The 26,182-nt window shown below is 39.4% G+C and overlaps 2 protein-coding genes across 6 annotated transcripts; both read left to right on the forward strand.

Annotated features, from left to right (window-relative positions):
* The first annotated feature begins 227 nt into the window (after positions 1-227).
* On the forward strand, positions 228-8,580 carry etf1b (eukaryotic translation termination factor 1b). 5 transcript variants are annotated; one of them, XM_042764918.1, is made up of 11 exons: positions 228-391; positions 737-845; positions 2,434-2,609; positions 2,852-2,991; positions 3,071-3,209; positions 3,294-3,484; positions 3,568-3,697; positions 3,829-3,999; positions 4,099-4,163; positions 6,907-7,054; positions 7,141-8,580. In XM_042764918.1, exons 2-11 carry the CDS (start codon positions 760-762, stop codon positions 7,221-7,223), a joined length of 1,329 nt encoding a protein of 442 aa, XP_042620852.1. In that variant the 5' UTR covers positions 228-391; positions 737-759; the 3' UTR covers positions 7,224-8,580. The 5 variants fall into 5 exon arrangements, with proteins under 5 accessions (XP_042620852.1, XP_042620854.1, XP_042620853.1 ...); XM_042764920.1 differs by having other exon boundaries at positions 232-391; positions 740-845; XM_042764919.1 differs by lacking the exon at positions 228-391 and adding an exon at positions 475-635.
* Positions 8,581-9,068: 488 nt separating this feature from the next.
* fbxw11b (F-box and WD repeat domain containing 11b) lies at positions 9,069-25,205 on the forward strand. Its single transcript, XM_042764917.1, has 13 exons — positions 9,069-9,221; positions 11,424-11,483; positions 13,981-14,221; positions 14,539-14,725; positions 14,939-15,029; positions 15,428-15,565; positions 18,282-18,400; positions 18,555-18,804; positions 19,482-19,600; positions 21,914-22,024; positions 23,621-23,699; positions 24,090-24,254; positions 24,343-25,205. Exons 1-12 carry the CDS (start codon positions 9,183-9,185, stop codon positions 24,249-24,251), a joined length of 1,596 nt encoding a protein of 531 aa, XP_042620851.1. The 5' UTR covers positions 9,069-9,182; the 3' UTR covers positions 24,252-24,254; positions 24,343-25,205.
* The last annotated feature ends 977 nt before the right edge of the window (positions 25,206-26,182 follow it).

The following is a 26,182-nucleotide window of genomic DNA, read 5'->3' on the forward strand; positions in this document are numbered from 1 at the left end:
CCATATAATTATTTATCTTTTGTGTTGTTGACTTTTTTATTATTTGTTTGATTACTTATTGTTACCATATTCTTTTTTTTTTATCTTTTTACGTGAGTTGTCACTAAATAAAGCGTTCATAAATAAATAAATTAAATAATCATTGTTCCACCCTTTTTATTTGACAGCAAAATCGTCCAATCACACAGCTCCAAATACGTTTTCAGGAAGTGATACTAAATGGAATTTCTGCCTTTCCCCCCACGTGAGCCTCCACCGAAGCACCACGCGCAGCAGGACCGAACCGGCTGCTAACGGTCACTATATCACGTCACTGAGAAGCAGCGGCGGCTGAGCTCTGGACCACAAAGTAACTGCCGTACGGACGCGGCGGAGCGGATAATTGTAGTCTGTGAGTACATTGCAGTAATGTCCGATAACGAAATTGCTTCGAGAAGACAGACCACGTGTTAAAAATAAGATAAGTGCAGAAGGGTGGTTTCGCGAGAGCAGCGCGTGGCGTGGATGTTCTCGGGCGCGAGAGGCCCGCGCGCAGGGCTGCTTAGCCAGTTCGCGCGTCCAACTTTAGTCGCGCTTTTCTCTTCTACTTACAATAAACCTCATTTTATTCAAGTAACACTTCTGTCTTATAACCGGTCGGTCTTTTCGGATTTAAATTGTGAATGATCCGCCCTGAAAACAGCTGTTATTACAAGCTCTTCGCGTTAGCAAGCTAAAGTTGGATTCTCTTTTTCAGCAGGTCCAGACAGCGCGAGGAAGATGGCGGACGACCCCAGCGCAGCGGACAGGAACGTGGAAATATGGAAGATTAAGAAGTTGATCAAAAGCCTTGAGGCGGCTCGAGGGTGAGGCGCGCTCTTTCGGATCCTCTGTATTTGTTTACAGGTGTTGAATGACAAACAGTAAGTTAGCACCTCCGATGTGCGATTCGTTTTGTTGTTTGGGGGGCCACATGCTAACCAGCTTGCTAACAGCTGTTGGAGAGAGCAGCATGGTGGACGGGGAACGAGATCGCGCACTGTATAGGTCTTTAATTCGATAATATTGTTGATTGAAGGATAAAGAGCGGGAGATGTTATATGGTGTCGTTTGAAATGTGAAGCACCATCCAGACGACGCCTTAATGAAAGGTTGGTTTAGGCGACGTGTGTTAAATGGGTGAAACCATGCTAGATAGGCTAACTTACATGTTTTGTTTCTCTTGAGTAATTAGTATTTTTGTATTAACCGTCATATTAATATCACGGTGTAGTAACATTGTTGTAGTTTAATATTGTCTCATTGTTTAAAGGGATACTCCACCCCAAAATGAAAATTTTGTCATTAATCTCTTACCCCCATGTCGTTCCAAACCAGTAAAAGCTTAGTTCGTCTTCGGAACACAATTTAAGATATTTTAGATGAAAACCGGGAGGCTTGAGACTGTCCCATAGACTGCCAAAAAAATAAGTGTCACGGTTCAGGTTTTGTTCTGAAGACGAACAAAGATTTTACGGGTTTGGAACGACATGGGGGTTAAGTGATTAATGACAAAATTTTCATTTTGGGTTGGAGTATTGCTTTAATGGCACCAGTCTCCATGAGTCGCCTTTGTTAAAGATATAATTCACCCCAAAAAAGAATTTTCTGTCCTTTTCTGACAGCCATGTTGATTTAAACCCTCTTTTTTCTTTTTCTTTCAGTGGCATTCCTTTTCTGAATGGTTAATCTTATTTACATACACCGAAACTGAATGGATAATAATATTTACAGCCTCCGTCATCGTTTTTTGGTTATGGAACAATGTAAATGAATTTAATGCTGACTCAAAAAATGCTCACAAACAGTTTAAGTTTGTATCATATATTGACTTGACACTTTATGACAAAGGTTACTTGATGCACTGTACATATAGTTACGTTGAAAGTTTTTGTTTCAGTAAGTTTTTTTTATTATTATTATTTTTTTTTTTTATCAAGGATGCATTAAATTGACATTTATAATGGTACAAAAGATTGCATTTCAAATAAATGCTGTTATGAATACTGAAGAAAAAAAAACACATAACAGTTCACACAAAGATATGATGATGAACATTGATGATGATTAGTCTCTTGAGCACCAAACCAGCATATTAGAAATTACAATGATTTCTGAAGGATCATGTAACATTGAAGACTGGAGTAATGGCTGCTGAATATTGAGCTTTGCCATTACAGGAATAAGTTACATTTTAAAATATATTTAATTAGGAAATACATTTTAAATCTAAAAAATAATTCACAATATTACTGTTTTTACTGTGTTTGATCAAATACATGCAGCCTTGGTGAGCATAAAAGACTTTTCAAAAACATAAAAAAAAATTCTTAACTTAACCTTTTGACCTGTAGTTTATGTTTATGAAAGTCTCAGCCTGCTTTTTATATTGCTGTTATATTGTTTTCTCTTCAGAAATGGCACCAGTATGATTTCCCTCATCATCCCACCCAAGGATCAGATCTCACGTGTTGCCAAGATGTTGGCTGACGAGTTCGGCACGGCTTCGAACATCAAGAGCAGAGTCAACAGACTCTCCGTGCTGGGAGCCATTACCTCAGTACAGCAGAGACTCAAACTCTACAACAAAGGTAAATGAGTGGGCTTAGCTTCATCTAAGATCTTTCACAGCCATTTAACTTCTCAGAAAATTGAATTTTATTGTACTTAGCATGATAATCTTTTCCAAAATGGTGCTATTTGAATAGTAAACTGGCAGTTCATACATATTTGCTGTGTGTGGGTACGACTGGGCGTTGTGCCTGATTTAATCTTTTCAATAGGTGTGGTCTCTCCTGATCCCCTTCCCATAAGTCTTATATGTATCTTGCAGTGCCTCCTAATGGCCTGGTGGTGTATTGTGGCACCATAGTCACAGAGGAAGGCAAAGAGAAGAAAGTAAACATTGATTTTGAGCCTTTTAAACCAATCAACACATCCTTGTATTTATGTGACAACAAGTTCCATACTGAGGTAAGGTCTGTCTATCGTACTATCTATCGTACTATCTATCGTACTATATTAACACCTAATATAATTTTTATATCCACAGGCTCTAACAGCTCTGTTGTCAGATGACAGCAAGTTCGGCTTTATTGTGATTGATGGTAGTGGCGCGCTGTTTGGGACTTTACAAGGCAACACAAGGGAGGTGTTGCACAAATTTACTGTGGACCTGCCCAAAAAACACGGTGAACATCTTTACATCGCTTGCTGTGGCTATTTTCGTTCTTTATAGAATTTAGTATTTACCTGCTTGTTTCTTATAACTCTAGGTAGAGGAGGACAGTCAGCTCTTCGATTTGCACGTTTGAGGATGGAGAAGAGACATAACTATGTACGTAAGGTAGCAGAGACGGCTGTGCAACTCTTCGTGTCCAATGACAAGGTCAACGTGGCAGGACTGGTTCTTGCCGGATCAGCCGACTTCAAGACGGAGCTCAGCCAGTCAGACATGTTTGATCCGGTATGTTCTCTTTGCAGCAAATTATTTGCAATCTTAATTCATCATTCTGCTTGTTTTCTGATTTGGTTCTTCTGCACATGTAGAGGTTACAAGCAAAGGTTCTGAAGCTGGTTGACATATCGTATGGAGGAGAGAATGGTTTCAACCAAGCCATTGAGCTTTCAGCAGAAGTGCTGTCCAATGTCAAGTTCATCCAAGAAAAGAAACTAATAGGTAGTTAATTTACAGGCTTGATAAAGGCAATGTACATGTTGGATACATTTGTTGTGGCATAAAACACTGGGCATTAAGTAGTTTTATATATATATTTTTTCTTGTGTGGTGACTTATGTGTCTGATTTCAGGCCGATATTTTGATGAGATCAGTCAGGACACAGGGAAGTATTGTTTCGGAGTTGAAGACACACTCAAAGCGCTGGAGATGGGAGCGGTGGAGATTCTTATAGTTTACGAGAACCTGGACACTATGCGTTATGTCCTGCGCTGTCATGGAGAAAATACTACACCAGAAAATGGTATATGCACCCTAAACTCTCATACTCACAGTTTCACATTAGCAAAATATAAAAGGGTTCCTTTGTCATTTAGATTTTTTTTTTTTTTTGTATAATTAGATGAAAAGATACTCTATCTGACACCGGAACAGGAGAAGGACAAGTCTCATTTCACTGACAAGGAGGTAAGTGAAACCACGTCAACCAAATTCAGATTATATAAGTTTCAGCAGATCTTATTTATTGTTGAAAGTAATGTAGAAGCTCCAATGGCTGTAACTCCTTTCCCTGAATGACTTTCTTATGGAGTTAAATGCCATACTCAAACAACCAATGATGTTCTCATGGCCTGAAATCAGATCAGCAGCCTATGGGTTTGAACCACTTGATCTTTAGACTCTCATCAGCCCATTAGTACCAAGCTTATTGCAGTTCTGTTTTGATTTATCAGAATCATACATTGCTGTTCCTAATGTCTAAGACTACATTGAACATCTAGGATTCAACTGTCACAAATGTGCTTAAAAAATAGAGATCTGAAATGAGTCTTTTATTTTAGATCTCTGTTTAAGCACATTTGTTAAATTTGAGCATATAAACAAATGGTCAGATGTTCTTGGATCTTTTTGGATCATCCTCAAATCATGGTTTATGCTTCAGGTTTCACACAAACTTGTGGAGTTCATGCAGCTCAATAATGGAGTAGTCCAGAATGAAAATTCTGTCATTTACTCATCCTCAATTGTTTTAAACCTTTACGAGTTTCTTTCTTCTGTTGAACACAAAAGATATTTTGGAAAATGTTCATATTTGAACCAGAAATATTTTAATCTGAAAAACCTTTTTCCACTATAAAGAACTTTTTGTGCAATGGAATTGTTCTATGGATCTTGAAGAAGGTTCTTGTAACCATTGATGCCAATAAAGAACCTTTATTATTAGTGTAGAGCATTCTGAATGTTTGTTAAAGGGTTAGTTCACCTAAAAATGAAAATTAGCTCACCCTCAAGTTAAACTAGGTGTATATGAAAGTGAAAAGTGACGTGACATTCAGCCAAGTATGGTGACCCATACTCAGAATTAGTTAATATGGCTTTCTTCTTCGAAATGAATCCAGTCGGAGTTATATTAAAAATGTCTTTGATCTTTCAAGCTGTTTAATGCCACTCAGTGGGTGTTGCAGTGCATCAGTCCAAAAAAAGTTAAATAAAAAGTGTCCATCCAGGGGGGCTTTGGCTTTGGTGGGTTGAACAAAGGCCTCCGGTAGTGAATCGATTCATTTTTTTTTTTAAAGAAAAATATTCATATTCAAAACGTAATAATTTAATGTAGCTTGCACCAACAGTTGTACATGGACGCAGCTTCGGGAGGATGGTGTATGGGGTTGGTGCTGCACATGCGTTGATGAGTCTCATGAAAACCAACGTTTGTTAACAGGAGCAAAGGAAGTGAAGTTTCCTTACTTTAGCAAAGGAAAACCAGTCTCGTCTTGGCTTAAATCGAAATCCTCTGACATTCTTCTTTACAAATCCTCATTTTGTACTTCTCATTAGTGACCTTTGTTTTGATTTCTCCCCTACGCTACCACGTTCTTCACTTCTGAGCAGCGCATGCGCAAAGCCGACCTCCATACATCATCCACCCGGAACTGCTTCCATTTACAACAGTGAGCCCAAGCTAGATTAAATTATTGCATTTTAAATATGGTTATTTTTCTCATAAAAATGCATCGATTTGCTACAGGAGGACTTTGTTCACCCCCCCGGAGCCGTTTGAGACAAATGTTTTTTTTTGTTTTGTTTTTTTCTCTCCACTTTTTTTGGACTGATGGACTGCAACACCCACTGAGTGCCATTAAAGTCACCATGAAATCAAAATTTAAAATTCTTATTTTATAATAGAATACTGTAGTGTGTATTAGAATTTATCCGTGTACGTCATTATTATTTTTTAAATTCATGTGCCCTAGAAATCTTTAATCAAAAACGTTAACCTCCCCTCCCCCTCAAAACGACTCATCTTCTCTTCCGGTCACGAGCTATGGCGCAAGGCCGGAGCTAGTGACGTGAGGGGTAAATGCTGGGGGGTAAACTCCAGATAAACAACAGGGGGGAAAACTGAAGCTGTTGCTTCATGTTATAGAAATCAATGCATTGACCAGTGCTTATACAAGCCATGGGGGAGTACACTACCCTTAAAAATTGAAAGGATATTAGAATATTACCACAACATTACTTTTAGGACATCGCAAACTACTTTTTTTATATAATTTAACCTGATGGAGGACGTGCTCATTTAGGCAGTCTCTCTCTCTCTCGCGTGCTGTTGGGTATGTTTTGTGCCGTTGATCATCCTCGTCATCGTCTTTCTCAATAGATAAAAAATTTCTTCATGCTAGGGTGTCGCCGTTGAATCCAGAGGAGAGAAATCCCTTCACAACTAACTGCAAACTGGCATTCAGATCTGTCTCCATTTTGTTAGCAACGCCCCAACTTCCAACAATCCAATCAATTTCTGAAGGACGAAATCAAGTCCCTCCCTCTCATTTCAGATGCCGTTTCACTCGGATAGATGTCACAGTAGAGAAAAAAAGACAATCGCTACTTCCGTTTCATGGCAACTTTAAACAGCTTGAAAGATCAAAGACAATTTTTAATGTAACCCCGACTGGATTCATCTGAAAGAAGAAAGTCATATACACCTAGGATGACTTGAGGGTGAGTAGTTTAAAGGCTAATTTTCATTCTTGGGTGAACTAACTCTTTAAATTCAACATTTCCTTTTTTGTTTTGCTCAATTTCTAAAGAAGAAAAAAACAAATTAGTATTAGTTTGCACCATTTGCATAATGTTTGCTTTTCACTTTATCCAATGTGTGGCTTAGGCAGGAGGTGTATAATATTAACAGTACTGTATGTGCTTGTTTTAGACAGGCCAGGAGCATGAGCTGATTGAGAGCATGCCGCTGCTAGAGTGGTTCGCCAATAACTACAAGAAGTTTGGGGCCACGCTGGAAATTGTTACAGACAAAAGCCAGGAGGGTTCACAGTTTGTGAAAGGCTTCGGAGGCATTGGTGGTAAGTGCTTTCTACAGATTACGATTTGTAGGGAAATGAAAATGTATTGTTATATCAATATCTGCAATCAATATCTTTTTCTTCAGGAATCTTGCGGTACCGGGTGGACTTCCAAGGCATGGAATACCAGGGAGATGATGATGAGTTCTTTGATTTAGATGACTACTAGGTAGTCGGGACAGACACAAAATTCAAATACAAGATTTTCCCCCTTCACCTACCCCGCAAACGGCAGGGGAGCGAAGGAGATCGAATCAGCAGGAGGGAGAATAAGAATTTGAGAAGATGGTGGATGGTCTGTGTGTTCCTGGCTTTAGAATACAGCAACACCACCTCTGGACTGGAAGAGACTGTTTTCTCCTCTTCACTACTTACCGGGTCATCGCAACAGCTGCCTGTCCTGCCTCAGCTCTTCATGAAAACACTTTAGGCTTTCAGATCTACTTTTTCTTCCCTTCTAATCTCACTCCTTTTCTTCCTTTTGCCTCTCCTTTTATAATGGCATCTGCTGCTGTTGTATTTTATTCAAATGTATTATATTTTCTCTTATTCAGTGTATGAAGAAAGCAGTAGGAAATGATTAGATCTGTACTGCTTACCTCTAGCCACCTCAAGTCCGTTGTCAGGCCTGCGTTTTAATTTCCTGGTTAGCCCAGACTTGATTTGTTGCCTTGTTTCTGCTGTAAACCAGTGTGGTGGTGATGCACTCTGAGCCAGCGGTACACCCTGCTCCTCCCATCGCATTGTACCCACGTTGAGGCGTTTCTTGCTCTCAAATGGACCATATAGTAACTGGACCCATCCCTTCTTGAAGACAGAGAACCATCTTTCCCGGTACATTTCCCTCACTTGTTTTCCTCAGCCCCAAGGAGATGCTACTTCTCAAAATAAACTATATATGAGTGCCTGAATTTTGCAGTTTGTAAGATATGACAGCACAGTGTACCAGCATCTGGAGCCTAACTTCAGCCTCCTGCTGTTTCCGAACATAAAATCTTAGCTCGAGCCTTCAGCACTCATTGGTATTTGATGGCTTTATGCATGGGTATGTCGTTACGGACTGATTGTGTTTGGGGTGGGGGGTTATACTGTGTTAACTGTGATGTGTGAGTGAGTATGTGTCAGTTTGGCTGTTCAATTCCCTTTTAAAAAGTCACATCTCAGAGTCTGTGATCCGCCACAGATTACAAGCCTCTAAGTTCTTTCCATTTTGTCCAGTCATATTTTAACAGATTGGTTTTAGAAAGGCAAACTGCAAATCAATATTTTGGACCTTTAACAATCGTGATGTTTTGACTCCTACTAAAACAAACATACGATCCAATAATGTAAAAGGAGAATATATATATGAATGAATATATATATATATATATATATATATATATATATATAATGAAATGTGGGCCCACAATATCTTAGCAGTTATTATGTTGTATATTTTCTCATTTTCTTTGATCCATAACTATTTTGTATAAATCATTTGTTACATCTGGACACGGACATTAAACGTTCTCATTGTTTGCAAATTGCACTTATACCTTGTTTGTTTTGCGAGCATATTAGATCTTATTTGATATGCTTCGTTTTATGAGTTCGAAGTTCGACAAGATTATTTCACTTACGCTTACAATTTCACTGTGAGGAGGAAGTCAATTATAAGGAATTTAGCCGGAAAGCAAAGGTAAACATTATTTTGATTATTCTGAAAAATTCTTAAAAATTTTAATATTTGGCCACCAATATTACCAGCAAACAATCAGAAATATTCTTAATATCTGAATCTTTGGGGATAACCCCATTCTTTACCCTACTTCCAGACGGCAGCCAATCGCAGTTCATATTACAAAACGGACAAAACCCTTTTGTCTTTCGTCGACCAACCACGAATGTTGTTACAGATAATATCCCCCTTCGATTATGACGTACTGTGTCTGTCCCCGTTTTGTACCTTAGCAGCAGAAATTATCCAATCACAACGCGGACAACGCCCATTTGCCTCCCTTTTTTTTTTCCATTTGACAGCCAATGGGAAAATTATACTCAAGCCTACTTTCTCCGCCTCCTTTCGTGACGTGATTGTGTCGCAGGGCGGGGTTTCCATTTTCACTGCGAGTTTCAGGGAACAAACATGGAGCCGGAGATGGAGGACAAAACCTTAGAGCTGATGGTGAGTACCCGGGTGTGATTCGAAAATCATTTTCTAGAAGGTCCGCAAGACTTTAGAGTTTAAAAATCCATATTAACGGTTATAAGGGCAGCCTGGTTGAATATAGCCATCTTTTGGAGTGGGTAGGGATCGGTTGAGTTGAGGGGAAGGAGGGTTGAGGAGAGAGAGAAATGGCTGGCTCGACTGGTAGGGAGGGCCCTACTGTGTATCGCTGCCTCAACTTGGCCGTTTTCACGTCTCTCGCTTGTTTCTTCCACTTGAAACAACAGCTGAGACGTTAGTAGACAAGGCGAACAGTTGTTCTTGGCGGGGGCTGAGGATGTTTGTTGAGTTAGTCGCGGAGGCGAAGGAAGGGAAGCTGCCGCGGCATCGTGGTGAGTCCGACTCTCATCGACTGTAGCCGGTGCCCGGAGCGTCACTGCGGCGCCTCTGCGCCACTCAATCCTGCCTAGAATTTGGTTCCACAGACGAGTTGTGGTTCATATAAAGTCTCAAAACACCTCACTATGTTTTAAATCGTTTAAAATATCCGTGTCTCGTTCACATTAACGCAACATTTACTTCTCAGGGCACATTTTAACTGGACTTTAAAGCTGCGTAATAGGAAGTAGCCGCTCCTGCTGTCAATTTCAAATTACGTTTCTGAGTCGAACGATGAGCGAATTTACAAATATCGTCAACTAATACAACAATTGTGTTTGGATAAGTGAATATTTGTGTTTTTGTAACCACACACTTTTCTGTAGTGAAATACAAACGTTCGTTGTTGTGAAAGCAGCATTTATAGCAAGCGGCTAGGTGGCTAACCACATCAAACCATTAGCCTACGCAAGCTAATTACGTTATTTTCTTATTAAACGCAGTTTTTTTCTTTTACACTTTTCTGAACAGTAATTCTGTGAAAAACTTACAATAAAAGATAAGCTGAATTCCTCAAAAAATGGTCTTTTGATACTTAAACACGCAGCTTTTGAAATATATATATTTTTACGTGATTTGCATGTGTAGTCTCATTATTAATTTTAAATATAACATTTCTATTCTTAATTTAAAACATTTTTTATAGTATCTTTAAAAATAAACGTGAATGACTTGTTTAAATTTGCTCTTAATTAATAAGGCTCTGAATCAATATCTCTCCTAGTCAATACAATAACATTATAGAATCAGTTTTGCAGAGTGGATTTGCTTCTTGTTGCCATGGATACTGTGAAAAGGGTAGGAGTGAATGCACTTGAGTTTGTCCGCTTGTATTGTGAAGCTTGAGGAAGATAGATAAATGGCTTTTGCTTGAAGATATCAAGCCATGTGGGTTTGTGTATAGACTGCAGAAACTCACAATAAATCTACACTTCCTGCTCTGCTGACCTAGAAAGATTTGAAATGAATCCCAGACTGTGTCATCATGTATCAGTCAGGGTTATTATTGTAAACTAAAACCATAGAAAACTTGTTATTTGGGGGGGTGAAACTTATGTTTTTCAGGTTGCCAAGGCAGTATATCCTATTTTCATTTAGTCTAACTTACTAAGTACTAAAGCAACTACAGCTAAAGTGCAAATAATAATAATAATAAAAAATATAATAAAAATGAAAAAGACATGCAAACACATACTAAAATTAAAAAAGTCTAATACTCTGTGTTGCCTAAAAAAGGCTGCTGTCAGTGTCTAGCTTCAGTATCTCTTTATTTAGTCCAGAGAGCCTAAGTTTCTAAAGAGTTTGGCTGATATTAATGGTAAGAACAGTGATTACGGATTAAAGCAGGTGCTGAGTCGTGGATATTAAGAGCAACTATATGGATGGTATCATCTCTATCGTGGCTGTATTTGGGATGTAAGCATATCCTAGTGGTGGCCTTGGCTAGGGGACAGCTGTTGACACGTTACCCAAACGCCTACATGCCCTGCCCGATCCCACATCATTGCCCCATGCTGATGGAGAATCTGTCCAATTATTCAGCACACACAGATCGTAGGCTGGTGCTCAGTCCTTTCATCTGCTTTCCAACAAACAATGCAATGTGATTATGAACGTATGCGAGCAGATGATGAAAGGGTCGTCTTGTGTAGGTTATGTATATGAGTGGTTCTGATTGATATAGTGGTCCTTTCTTTAGATTTTTGATTTAGTTTGATTTAAAGCAGACATTACTATTGACTTATTAAAAATAATAATAATGAAATGCTATTTCTTTTGCAGAACATCTCTGTCATGGACTCGCAGACTGCAGACCGCTCCCCAAAGATCACAGTGATTAAGGTGAGGTGGACGAGCTGTACCTCAGTGAAGTGCGTCAAAGTCTGAAAAAAATAATAAACATACAACAATTAATACTGTTGACTTAGGGGTTTGTTGTAGGGCACGGCCTAATCTGCGTCTGGAAAACCTCATTGTCCATTTCCGCAAACTTTTATTTTTTTCTGTATTTAGGTTTCCTCTTGCATTTTTGTGATTTCCTGGATAATTACATTGGTCCCCAAATTATTTGGACACTTGTGCTACCGTTCAAACATTTGGTGTTGGATAGATTATGTGATGTTTTTGAAGTCTGTTGTGCTCAGCTTGGTTTCATTTATTTGATCAAAAATACAGTAAAACGGTAATAATGTAATCCTTCCGAAATCATTCTAATATGCTGCTTTGCTGCTCAAGAAACATTTCTGGTTATTATCAGTGTTGAAAACAGTTGTGCTGCTTAATATTTTTATTTTTAGAACTTTTTGATGAATAGAAAGTTCAAAAGAGTATAATTTAAAGGATTAGTTCACTTTCAAATGAAAATTTCCTGATAATTTACCCACCCCCATGTCATCCAAGATGTTTATGTATTTCTTTCTTCGGTCTAAGAGAAATTAAGGTTTTTGATAAAAACATTCCAGGATTTTTTTTTCCGTATAATGTACTTCAGTGGACTCCAAACGGTTGAAGGTCAGAATTACAGTTTCAGTGCAGCTCCAAATGGCTATAAACGATACCAGACAATGAATAAGACTCTTATCTAGCGAAATAATTGGTCATTAAAAAAAAAATACAAATTATTATGCTTTATAAACACTTTTCTCTCACTTCTGCCGACTGTCAAAACCGGAAGCCGTTCCGGCGGATGACGTAGTACGTTTAGGTCGCGTGTGCGCCATCCGACATTTTCCTTAATAAATCCTCGTTTTGTGCTTCTAATTTGGGAACAGCGTTTTGTTTTGTTCTCTCTCTGCGCTCGTCACTAATTACGCAATGCCAATGTTCTACGTCATCCACGGCTTCCGGTTTTGACAGTCGGCAGAAGTGAGAGAAGTGGTTATAAAGCATATATAGTTTTTTTTTTTTTTTTTTTAAGGTATTATTATTATTTTTTTCTAAATGACCAATCGTTTCGCTAGATAAGAGCCTTATTCATCGTCTGGTATGGTTTATAGCCATTTGAAGCTGCACTGAAACTGTAATTTTGACCTTCAACCGTTTGGAGTCCATGACGTCTACTACATGCTGGAATGTTAACATCAAAAACCTTAATTCCTTTTCGACTGAAGAAAGAAATACATAAACATCATGGAGGTGAGTAAATTATCAGGAAATTTTAATTTGAAAGTGAACTAATCCTTTAACTCTTTTGTAACCTTGATTAATTGAATGTGTCCTTGCTGAATGAAAGTATTAATTTCTTTAGGAGAACATCTTACTGACCCCAAACATTTGAACAGTAATTTAAGACACTTCAAAATACCTGAATTTCATATGAAACCAAGTGGCATGATCTGCAGAGATTTCTGAGGCATTTTTATTTTTACTTTTAATGAAACCAAATGTATTTTAGTGAATGAACGAGATCAGTTCCCCTAAAGCTGGTACAGGTGTTTTAGCAGAGGAACCACACATTAGGTCATGATTTTGACTACCAGAAAGTGTTGAATCTTTTAACTAAACTTTTCTACAATCTTGTTATGCCTAAAGTTTGTTTGTGCCAGTTATCTAGAAATGGTTTTAAGTGTCACTTAAGTGCTCAAGTCCCACAGTTTGTACAGAACATCAAGTGACATGAGTTGTTTGGAATTAATAACTTGAGAATTTCTTGTAGAAACTCCTATTATTGCATGAAGACAGGAACTGTATGTGGCTCTTTTAAGAGTGCTTTCACACCAGCTCTTTTGGTGTGCCCCTGGTTCGATTGACGTCAGAGTTTGTTCGTTTGGGACCATACCTTGAGTCCGCTTAAAAGGGGTAATCTGGGTTAGTAAACTCTGGTACAGAGTATTAATGACATAGTTTGATAAAAATGTGTGTTTGTCTGTGTTTCACTCACTTTTCTGACAAGCGTGACTGACACGCTCCAAGCAGAGAGCTGTAGATCTCATTTCTGTTTGCCTTCAGTGTTTTTTAGAGCATTTGCAGTACATTCATAAGTCAAGACAAGTGCCGTTATGTACAGAAGCTTTGGAAACCAAACCAATGGTTCAGAAACAAATATAAAAGTGAAGAGCAATGCTACGCATTTTGCCGCCTTCTCCTGTGCCATCGTTACTAAGCAGCGGGGTAAACAGGAAGGGGGGAGCAATCAAACTCCGGTTCAGACTAGGCAATCGAACCAAGTGTGAAAGCACCCTAATAGTAGAGCCCCTGCATCACTGTTCTTTGCCAAGTAAATGCATCTGCCTTGAAAGACTATGATAGTATTGAGTATGTTTAAAATTTTCCCTTTGCCCAATCCTTTCTAATACAGATATATGTCTATTTATTTTTTTTCCTTTTACAATTCTCCCAGCCTCCTTTTATCTGTCCTCCGGTGAGTAATGGACCCTTGACAGGCTCTAGGAAGCGGCCGTCAGAGGGAAATTACGAGAAGGAGAAGGACGTGTGTTTCCAGCTCTTTGATCAGTGGTCTGAGGCGGACCAGGTGGAGTTTGTGGAACACCTGATCTCACGAATGTGCCATTACCAACACGGCCACATAAACTCCTACCTCAAACCCATGCTCCAAAGGGACTTCATTACGGCACTGCCAGGTAACACACACAGAGTCCTTATTCTGAAGATGCTATATTTGATGGAGGTTACGCCCAATTCAATTATAAAATATAACTTTAAAATTAAATGGACCATGTACGTCTTGGCCTGTTTTAGTATCTTTTGATTTGAAATCACTTAAATTGCAATAAAATAAAATGTTTGTGAATGTGATTTTATGCTGACGTTAAGAAAGATGAGATATTCTTTAACTTTTATTTATTTTTATTTTTTTTCCTGATTCCTAAAATCCTGGTTTTATAGCTTTCAACTCTTACACCCTGATATTTATACTCAATCTCAATGTGTCTTCCAGCTCAGGGTCTGGATCATATAGCGGAGAACATCTTGTCCTTCCTGGACGCGCGCTCGCTTTGTTCGGCTGAGCTGGTGTGTAAAGAATGGCAGCGTGTGATATCCGAAGGCATGTTGTGGAAGAAGCTGATTGAGAGGATGGTTCGGACAGACCCACTGTGGAAGGGCCTTTCAGAGAGACACCAGTGGTGAGTCTCAGTGCTGATATCACGGTTTACATCCCCCAAACCCCCTCATTTATACATGAGGTTTAAGAACAACCTGATCATTATCTTTCACTGGTGTAATTCTCCACCAGACATGCTGGGAACCCCCATTTAGACTGTCTTGTATGTCTTATTTGGCCTTGAATTATGAAGTTGCTTGTTTATCAGGGATGTTTATTGCCATTTCCTTCACAGGGAAAAATACCTGTTCAAGAACCGCACAACAGAAGTTCCTCCAAACTCATACTACCGCTCTCTTTATCCAAAAATCATTCAGGACATTGAGGTGGGCAAATCAACCATCGCTTCTTTCTCGCTTGTCCTTTAATGAGTGTAATACTATGTTAGATCTTGTCTGCTCATGTCAGCATTTTTAAAGAAAGGAAGGTAGTAACTTGGAGCGTTTGTTTGTTCATTTGAACGAGCAGGACCAGTGATTACACCTCAGGGGTAGGCGGCAGGCCTCATGTGACCCAGCTCTTTGACTTCTTCATAGCAGCCCTCTGAGTAATCAGAGTATGCAGCCATCAGCTATTTTAATACTACATTTTCAAATGTAATGATGAAATGGGGCACTTTTTTTTAGTTAGTGTCCATGCATAATCGGTTTTGATCAAATAAATTAGTTATGCTCCTCAGTGTAACTAAATTGCTGATATGTGACGTTGCCGTTTCTGTTTCCAGACCATTGAGGCGAACTGGAGGTGTGGCCGACATAACCTGCAGAGGATCCAGTGTAGGTCGGAGAACAGCAAAGGTGTTTACTGCCTCCAGTATGATGACGAAAAGATCATCAGTGGGCTACGCGATAACTCCATCAAGGTGCAACCACGCTCTGCGAGTGTATTTCTTGTGAACCTCCTGTGGGTTTAGTGAAGTCATCAGTAGTACAAATCACACAGGCTGAGTGCATCCCAACACAGGTGTCATTTAAAAAACACGAACCACATCTGACCTCAAGCATGTTCTCTTAAATTGTGCTAATGACGTGTTTAATCACATTTTGCAAATGCGTACGTTTTTTACCATTTCGAGTAACATGGATTCTGCTAACAAAAGGATTTAGGAAGGAGGGATAGTTTTAAAGCTCTTTAAACAGAAACATGCTTGAAGTTTAGGTTTACACAACCAAAGCTCTCCACTTCTGCATTATAAAACTGAAACTATAGAGAGGTCATTGAAACGGTTGAAATTATTCAAGTCACTTTCTAAGGCAACAATGACTGTTGAAACTGGTTATATATAGGGGTATGTTAAATTTTCTTACTCATAGTAATAAACTCTGTGGTAAAGTCCCATGATCTTACTGCTCTTGTTGTGGGAGAGAATTTCAGCAAGTGTATCTCTAGGGATGTGTCATGTAAGTGACAATCTCAGTAAAAAGTTATTGCGAGGACCCTCTTGGAATCAGTCGGTTTATTCTTCTCCAGAGTGAATAGCATTTTTGAGGGCCTAAACATGCTCAAACTCGCAAAACTTTGCACAGGCATCAGAACTGGCAAAAATTTCGCTTCAGCTTTGACTTTGAGTTTCAGAATTGGTAATCAATGGAAAGTTTCACGTATGTGCACGAAATTTGGTACAGGTATGTAATATCCTAATACCTACAAAAAGTACGCAACAGGAAGTCAGACATTTTCAATTTCTTCTACGATTTTTGTGCAGTTTTTGCCATTTTCAGGCCTCCTACAGTTTTATTTGGATCGTCTTCAAATACGGTGCGTGTAATCAATGCCTTTGCGATGCTAAATTACAATGATTTTGAGTTTTTGTTGAAGAGTGTGTCCCTGGCAGTCTGACAAATGCCAATGTTGCTGTAACTCAGACAAACAATTTCCAATCTGCCCCAAACTTCACATGTTTGATAGGAGTTCTGTCCTGAACACGTCCATGCACATATTCAGTTATAGTCATAGCGCCACCTGCTGGCAACAGGAAGTGACATGTTTAACACTGTTATGGACTCTTAGAATCATTCAGTAATGAAACACTACTGTGTGTTGCTCAGAGATGATGCGCGAGCCTCAATACTGTCAATACTTTGTTATTAGTCACCGTTTACACTTAAAGTGCTCATGATGCTGCTAAAAATAACATTATTTTGTGTATTTGGTGTAATGAAATGTGTTTATGCAGTTTAAGGTAAAAAAAAACACATTATTTTCCACATACTGTACATTATTGTTTCCCCTATATGCCCCGCCTTCTGAAACGCGTTGATTTTCACAAGGCTCATCGCTCTGAAAATTGATGTGTGCTGTGATTAGCCAGCTATCCAGCACGTTGTGATTGGCCGAATGCCTCAAGCTTTTGACGGAAATGTTACGCATCCTAACATATTGTGATGCCTTGTCCGGCTGGAGCGACGAGACAAAAACATAAAACCTATTATAAATGTGATATAAACATGATATCTAGTCGTGTTTTCTTTTGGAAGGCAAAAACAAAGTAGTTTTGCTTTCTCAACGAAATGGCGTCACATGCCGCGGCCTTGAGTGAGCAGAGGCCAGAGGCCTAGAGTGAGCCGCGGCCGGCTTGAATGAGCAGAGGCGAGCAGCTTGAGAATGGTGCGGCAAGTGGATTCTACGAAGGAGCGTACCTTGGTCTTGCAGCAACCACATGTGATGATGCCGCTTCGTCCATGGTGAAATCCGATTCAGCGATCCACAGTGCAAAGTTGATGTATTTCCTCAGCACGGATCAGCCCCAGGCATGATGAAGCGGATATCTTCCTCTTTTAGAATGCCAAACAAAGTAGTTTCACTTTCACAGTGAAACACACAGTGTCTATACGACATGGCGACAGCGGCAACAACAATACTACAACGAGAATAAAAGGTACGCCTTCTTTCTTTGCGTGAACATCTGGGCGGCGTTATGTTTATATTCCCACATACTGACGTAGATATGTGGGGGCGTGTTAGAACGAGCTGTTTCAGGGGGGCGTGGACGAGTGTTAACTTATAAAGAATATCTCTTTGGATTTGAGACTTTAGTCTTTGCAACTTCACAGATCTTCTTTATTCACCAAGAGCTTGTAACACTCCAAAGAGAGAGGAAAATTTGAAATCGCATCATATGACCCCTTTAAAGTAATAAAATCAGAATCATTCTCGCCAAAGTTTCAGCGCTGCCCTAGTTATTGTTTGTTATTGACGTTTTAATCATGTTACTTGTCCATGTTTCTTCCACTTGCCCCTTCACAAAATCCACATGCAATGTTCGGCAAATCATAATGCACTGGGTCAGCTGGCCAATCAAACTGCGCTTGTCAGAAGGAGGGACTTTGTAGAAAACGGCGCGTTTGAGAGAGGCGGGGCGTAGAGGACCTACAATAATGTATAGTATTTGAAAAATAATGTGTTTTTTGAACATTAAAGCATGTAAACATATTCTGTTACTCCAAGCTTGAAGACATAATCATGCCAAAATGTTTTTTAATGATGAGTCTAATCTAGTTAACAGAAGTTTATATTTGACATTGTGAAATTCTTGATGTTTGCAATTGTAAAAAGACGTCTTATGTGTTCACATTCAGATATGGGATAAACAGACTCTGGAGTGTTTGAAGATCCTGACGGGTCACACAGGCTCTGTGCTGTGTCTGCAATATGATGAAAGAGTCATTGTTACCGGCTCCTCTGATTCTACTGTCAGGTCAGATTTCTATCGTTCTCTCTCTCTCTCTATAAGTCCTCTGTTCATTTTTTCCAGTCCCCACCCCCCATCACTCCACATGTCTGTTCAGCTGGAATGAATAAGGGACTGATAAAATCAGGTCTGACTTTGCTTGCCTTCTCTTTATACCCAGAGTGTGGGATGTGAACTCGGGGGAGGTTCTGAACACTTTGATCCATCACAACGAGGCTGTGCTTCACCTGCGATTCTGTAACGGGCTGATGGTCACCTGCTCGAAGGATCGCTCCATCGCCGTGTGGGACATGGCCTCTCCTACTGACATCAGTCTCCGGCGGGTCCTCGTCGGACACAGGGCTGCCGTCAATGTGGTCGACTTTGACGACAAGTACATTGTCTCTGCCTCTGGGGATCGGACCATAAAGGTCAGCACTCCAATCTCTGAATGACTGTTATCAGCTGTCAATCAAACCACAAAACAATGCTCTTAGAATTGTATCAGATTTCATATGTATTATCCCCCGATAGACCCTGTCCTGTGTGTATTTTTTTTTATATATAATGGATGGGCGCTAAATTGTGTTGGGTTCTAGGCAACAATAAGCTGAGTGGACTAGACTATATTGTCATGCAGCTAGACTTTTACTGACTATTGAGGTGTCTGCTTGTTTTGTCCAAAGCACAGAATTTCCCAGCAGAGGGCAGCAGTGTAATATTTTCCTAATTCTCTGTAGACTGCAGAAGCGCCATAGTCCTTCAGCACTCATGTTCTCTAGCCGCTCTAGATGCAGGATTCGGGGCAGTTGGGATTCCAGCCCTGATCCAGCCCACCCATCACTCTGGGAGGGGTGCCAAGTCATTCTGCATCCCAAACCCTATCAAAACATTCCCTAAATAGTGAGGCAGGGCAGTAAGGGCTGGTTGTGTGTAGATGTCTAGAGGTGTTTTCTCATGTCCTTCCTGAGTTTAAATGTACTGGTATTTTATTAAATATTCCTGTGGATCATTCTAAAGTAAGATGGCAGTGATTAGGAACAGATTTAAGCTGTTTAATGTTTAATCCTGTTGTGTGATTTAATGTGTGATGTAATGTGTTCTGCAGGTGTGGAGTACAAGCACCTGTGAGTTTGTTCGGACACTAAACGGCCATAAGCGAGGAATTGCCTGTCTGCAGTACAGAGACAGACTTGTGGTCAGCGGCTCCTCAGACAACACCATCAGGTGTGTGTGAATCTGCAATCATTCAAGTTTGTTTAATAGTAATCGTGTGAATTTCAAGAAATGTCAAAAATATACAGGTGACATTTCCCCCCTGGACAGTTAAAGGGTTAGTTCATCCAAAAATGAAAATTAGGCCATAAATTACTCACCCTCAAGGCATCCTTGGTGTATATGACTTTCTTCCTTCAGACGAGTTATATACATTTTCTTTGATCTTTCAAGCTGTTTCATGGCACTCAGTGGGTGTTGCAGTGCGTCAGTCCAAAAGAAGTTAAATAAAAAGCGCCCATCCTTAATTAAAAAAAAAAAGTGTCTCACATGGCTCTGGGGGGTGAACAAAGGCCTTCTGTAGCAAATCGATGCATTTTTATAAGAAAAATAACCATATTTAAAACGCAATAATTTAATCTAGCTTGTGCTCACTGTTGTAAACGGAAGCAGATCTGGGTGGATGATGTATGGAGGTCAGCTTTGCGCATGCACTGCTCAGACGTGACGAACACGGAAGCGCATGGGAGAGATCAAAACTGAACAATGGTCACTAATTAGAAGTACAAAATAAGGATTTGTAAAGAAGATTGTCAGAGGATTTCAATATAAGCCAAGAGGAGACTGGTTTTCCTTTGCTGAAGTAAGGAAACTTTGCTTTGTTTGCTTCTGTTAACAAAAGTTGGTTTTCACGAGACTCACCGGCGATGGCGCAACGCTGACCCCATGCTCCCGTAGCTGCTTCTTTGTACAGCTGTTGGCACAAGCTAGATTAAAGTGATTATTATACTTTCAATATGGATATATTTCTTACAAAAATGCGTCGATTTGCTACAGGAGGCCTTTGTTCACCTCCCGGAGTTTTTTTTTTTTTTTTTTTTTTTTTTTTTTTTTAATATAATGGATGGGCGCTATTTATTTCACTTCTTTTGGACTGAAGCACTGCAACACCTGCTGAGTGCCATGAAACTGCTTGAAAGATCAAAGCATGGTTTCCCATATATTGATTTATTTGTGGCGGCCCACCACAATATCCACGTTGACCGCCACAAAGAACCACCACCCCCTGCCATCAGCTCCCACGTCTCACTATATTTTGCAACTTTCAGACCCTTTTAGCAACTTTTTTCCATAAAAGGTACATACTGACAAACCTAGAGACTTTTTTGGATAAACCTTAGCTATGGTTCTGTTCAGTTGGAAGATTTCTCCATTGCTGCCCCGCGAGCATGAGGTCTGACTTCCCCAGCGCAGTGTCGTATCTCTAGGCGTCTGTTCTGTGCAGTGAGAGAAGCAGGAGAGAAGCAGCACGTTCAGCTGGCCGTACCGCAGCAGACTCGTCAGTAAATGTGTATAAAATGGTGTTTCCAAGCACTTGTCGCTGCATGAGGCAAAAAAAAGTAATATAGCTAAACCTACCGCATATGGTCACTCTTTAGTGTAACAGTTAGAGGTATGTGGATTTTATCAGACAATGTCACTCTTATAAATCAGGATTTAAGAAGTATAGTGAGAGTGACTCCTGGATATTAATAAAATTAAAATGTATTTATATTTGTTTTATATATGACAACAGAAAAAATGTGAACGGCTTTTTGTTGTATACAGTTTGTGAAAGTTCAGTGAGTAGAACAGATCCGAGGTGCTGAACTCAAACCCGACGTCATGACATCATAAATATACTAAGTAATGTGAAGTCATCTGCCGCCACAAGTCTCACAAAATCCTGTGGGAAACACTGCAAAGGCAATTTTTAATATAACTCCGACTGGATTAGTCTGAAAGAAGAAAGTCATATACACCTAGGAGTGATTTATGGGCTAATTTTCATTTTTGGGTGAACTAAGTACACTTTTAACAGTAAAATGTTGTTGTTATTACAGCAATGATTTTCTATTATTATATAATGTAATAAACAGTCATACAAATATCAGAATGTTTTTTTTTAGGATCATGTGACACTGAAAACTGTAGGAATGGCTGAAAATTCAGCTTTACATCACAAGAATAAATTGCATTTTTAAAATATTTACAAATAGAACAGTTATTTTAATGATAATCATTAATGTTTCACATATTACTGTTTTACTGTATTTTGATCAAATAAATGTAGCCTTTGTGAGCATTAGAAACTTTGCTCAAAACATTTTGCTTGAACTAAGTTTGTGTGTTCTTCTGTGTAATGAACAGTAATGACAATAAGATTCTCGGGTTTTAATTAAAATAATGTGCAAAAAATCAAAAATGGATTCAGCCAGTTAGTATTCTTTACTTGTATGATTTATTTATTTTTTTCACAAAATTTGTGTTAATCTCTTTCTCCAGGCTGTGGGATATTGAGTGTGGAGCTTGCTTGCGGGTTTTGGAAGGGCACGAGGAACTTGTTCGCTGTATTCGCTTTGATAACAAGCGGATCGTGAGTGGAGCGTATGATGGGTACGCCTGAGTCTGATTGAAGTTTTATTGTCATTTTTTCAGACCTGCCAACGTGTACTCATTTTGCATAGCGGGTATGCATTTTGACCTCAAAGTATGCTGGTACGATTTGTCACTCTAAGTGCAGTACTCAAATCAAGCAACAGCAAAAGAAGAAGAGTTCGACCAATCAGAGTGCTGAGTTCATTCACCAAATAGGAAGCATAGAGGATTGACAAATGCATAAAGCCTATCATTAAAACAAGACTGCAGATTGACAGCAAGACAACATCCTGCATGATCCCCCTTGCACTCCTGCCTTCTGACTGATTTCTTAAGCAAAGACAGTACAGTAGTCATATATTTATTTTTTTTTTTTTCCGTTTTGCACAAATAAAATTATGCACAAATAAAGTTAATACCATATGAGTGGGGTAGAGCAGTGTCTATGGTAACATTAAACTGTAAAATGACTAAAAAGCATGATTTACAGTTATAAGTAAGAATAGTTAAGAATGCAGGTTTCACAAAAACAAAGTTTCGTAAAATGATAAACTAAACTTTCAGCATTTAAAACATTCAGAAAATGGATCAATTATTATATTAATTAAATAACATTGATTTTTGCTTTGGTCTGAACAAAAAAAGCAGACGGACTTATTGAAAATGCAAACTGACAGGTAGAGCTTTTGGAATGGCAGAAATACAGCAGTTTCCAGCTGTGCACAAAACAGAGTGGCACCTGACTCTGAAATGTGCAGAGCTCATGATTATTTCATGAAATCACAGCCTTTTGAAATTCAAACGTCACATTAAGCCATATCACAATTCTGCTCTTTCCGTCCCCAAATTTAAGGCATATTGAAATCATGATTAAGACTTTCTTATACCGTTTAAGGTCTGTTTATGGCCTTAAATTTGACACAACTAAATATAAGACTTTGTAGGGACCTGTGGAAACCCTGTAAACTGAAACCACTCTTTTATTTGAGAATTTTCTTTTCTTTTTTTTTTATTTCTTTTTTTTACAAAAATCGTCAAACTGCAGCAAAGCAGGAGTCACAGACGATCCGCTAATCTAATAAGAGACTGAGGGGAAGTTCATGTAAAAAGTCTACACAAAAAAAAGTCTGTAACATTGTAGGCTGAGATGCACATTTTAAAATAAATATATTAGCAAACTATTTCCTTGATCTCCTCACACTGCTGTTGCAGAAATGTAGTGTAGTCTGGGGGATTACATTTAAGCAGAGTTCTCTTTTTCTTTTTTTACATCTGGATTGTGGCTGGTTTATTCCTGGCCATGATGTGAATAATCTTTTTATTCTCGCATCTTTAATTGCCGATTTGCATTTGTCTGCTCCCTGCTCTGGTCATTTAATCTGATACATGAGCAGTCCACAATACTGACACTGCTGAGCAAGCAGTCACTTTTAATCGCACAAAGCCCACAATTGAATCACAGGTTATTTGTAGATTGTGTGTGAAATCACCTCTAAAGCTGCTTTACAACATAAGAATGAGAGAGGGCATTTAAATCGATGTACCATGGATTTATGAGAATAATATTTTCTTGTGCAGTTTATAATGTGTTTTAATATGCTTGTGTGTGTGCAGTAAAATTAAAGTATGGGACCTACAAGCTGCTCTTGATCCACGAGCCCCAGCCAGCACTCTGTGTCTACGTACACTAGTGGTGAGTTTCCACACAATGCTTAAGAACCCTTATACATGCTCTGTTTATTATCTCTAAACAGCTGACTTGTTTTGAGGCTCTGCAGTATTTTTTTTTATTTATTTAATTTTTTTTTTTTAAGGACAAATCTTTAAATGTGTACAAGTACGATGCAACAAAATTTGCTACAGTGTTATCAATAGTCTCAAATGTCCAATTATCAGCCGATTAATTGCTCTGTTATTTACTTCTGACAGTCTCTGATCTGTTACTCATCTCAGTCAAATGTAGTTAATAAGCCCTCTGCATTGTCTCACATTTATTGCGCCATAGTCTTTCCCAGTCTGTGAATGATATTGATCTGCAGCAGTGTTGTCGTGAAAAGTTTTTTAGTAGTCTGTCTGTGTGTAGGAACATTCTGGCCGAGTGTTCCGGCTCCAATTCGATGAGTTCCAGATCATCAGCAGTTCCCACGATGACACTATCCTTATCTGGGACTTCCTCAATGTGTCGACCAACGGGCAGACGGAAGGACGATCGCCGTCCCGCACGTATACCTATATATCCAGATAGCAGGTAGCACATGTTTTGACTCGATTGTTTGTTAAAGTTCACACACATCAGAATACAAACTCTAACTTGCATGAATGTGATCTCTTGACAGGGAAGCCCTGGTGGCCTGCGGAGTGTGTGCGAGTGTGTGTTGGGACTGTTCGGGTGACCCAGTCTCTGTGGAAGTGTGCCAGGATCAAAGGTCGAGGAACGCCACCACCACCCCCCTCAACTTCACCCTCTCTCCATCTGTCCATTTTATTTCTCCCCCTCTTCAGTCGTTTTGAGGGCCGCCCCACAACACAAACTGCGTCAGTTCTCTTTCTCCCTCTCTCCCCCGGAGGAAGAGGCGGAGAAAAGATGGAGAGAGCGATGCCATTAAGCAGAGAACGTAAGGGTGGGCGTTGAAGCCCCCCCTCACCCCTGCCACCGAATACGGAGTGACGGCTGCCCCAGCTCCGCCCCTGGGCTCATGAACTCTGTATCTATCTTTTTTGTTTTATTTTTATTGATTAAAAAAAGAAAAATGAAAAACTAAAGGGAGAAGGCAAGGTGTGAGTGCCTTCCTTCCCTCAGGACTGTTCTGCATGAATGAGTGAGCGATGGGACGTGTAATGTGTGCTGGTCAACCCCTCGGTTTCTGTCTTACGTTTTTGTTTTTTTATGCTTTTCCTTTTTTTTTTTTAGTTGGGAAATTGACTTCATATTTTCTTTTCTTGTGAAATTGTATGAATAATTGTAGTTTTTGGACTCTTCTCCTGATATGTCCCTCCATTTCTCATTTTTAGCGCTGTCTGTCTTGTTTCCCTTTTCACTGTCTGCTTGTCTAGGTTCTGATTGACTCATAACTGATCTGAATTTAGTTGTAAACAGAATTGTCTTGTCTAAAATGGTGTTGTATATTGAAAAGATTTTTTAAAGAAAAAAAGCGTTATTAATAAGAATAAAGTACTTGACTGTGAAGGAGTGTTAAAAGCTTGCACAATCGCCTTGTGTTTTTCATGTGTGTGTTTGTACACATGATTTGCCCTTTTGAGATAAAGGCTTTCCAACAGGCCCAGATTTCAGTAACCTACTGCAGTGCCTGCCAAGACCTCTAGAAATCGTAGGGCTGCTGTTCAAATATTTAAGTTTACCTCCTGCTCCTAATATGTGGAAATTGGCAGTACTGTCATTTTTGTCTTATTTGATTTCAGCTTTCCTTATGAACGCCACCATGGCAACAGCCACAATATGAGCCCAGTTTGGGTAAATCATTTCAGCGCTGTGCAATATTTTAGTCTGAAATCTCAGGAATCAGAGTTCAGTTCTGTGCTAACTTCACATTAAAAGTCCATTGAAATAAGGCATTAGAATTAATTATGGCAGGCTGCTGTCAGATTGTGTGACATAAAGGGGGATGTGAGAGTGATGTTAAAGTCAGTCTTCAGACAGGGGAGAGAGAGACGACTACTGCCCAATATGGGTGATCCAGAATGCAGTAGGTCACTAGAGTACAGACACAATCTCAAAACAGCCCTTATACGTGTTAACTTTTACTTGGTTTTGCTCTTCTTATTGTTTGGAACTCTTATGATAGTTACACTAGTTCTAAGCTGTATTACACGGTTTGCAAGTGTGCGTTTCAGGGCTGTAGTTTATACCCTCTGGGTCCACCAGGTGGCAATAAAACGGAGTTTGGAGCCCAAAATACACCAATGTTCAGGGTAAAGGTGTCATGTAACAGATAAAACCCACTGATCGATGCATCCACAAAATAAATATTTTAATAACATGAATTGTATCAAAATATTTCATCTCAAGACTTCACCAGCCCCAAGTGGTTTTGGGACAGTAATTTGCAACAGTAACTGCGACATTTAGCATTACAACACTTGCAGGGCTGGAAGCTTCAGGGTCAGTTCAAATAACTACTCTGATACATTTAACTCTCTAGAGTGAAAATAATCTCA

This window comes from Cyprinus carpio, chromosome A10 (genome assembly GCF_018340385.1).
Source record: "Cyprinus carpio isolate SPL01 chromosome A10, ASM1834038v1, whole genome shotgun sequence".
In the NCBI taxonomy this organism is placed as follows: domain Eukaryota; kingdom Metazoa; phylum Chordata; class Actinopteri; order Cypriniformes; family Cyprinidae; genus Cyprinus; species Cyprinus carpio.

Excerpts from the sequence above, each read along its gene's own strand:
- fbxw11b (XM_042764917.1), top strand. The coding sequence starts at position 9,183 with ATGGAGCCGGAGATGGAGGACAAAACCTTAGAGCTGATG. Across the intron at positions 15,030-15,427 it reads AAATCATTCAGGACATTGAG|ACCATTGAGGCGAACTGGAG; the intron begins GTGGGCAAATCA and ends TTCTGTTTCCAG. Across the intron at positions 18,805-19,481 it reads CTGGGGATCGGACCATAAAG|GTGTGGAGTACAAGCACCTG; the intron begins GTCAGCACTCCA and ends TGTGTTCTGCAG.
- etf1b (XM_042764918.1), top strand. The coding sequence starts at position 760 with ATGGCGGACGACCCCAGCGCAGCGGACAGGAACGTGGAAATATGGAAG. Across the intron at positions 2,992-3,070 it reads ACAACAAGTTCCATACTGAG|GCTCTAACAGCTCTGTTGTC; the intron begins GTAAGGTCTGTC and ends TTATATCCACAG. Across the intron at positions 3,698-3,828 it reads CCAAGAAAAGAAACTAATAG|GCCGATATTTTGATGAGATC; the intron begins GTAGTTAATTTA and ends GTCTGATTTCAG.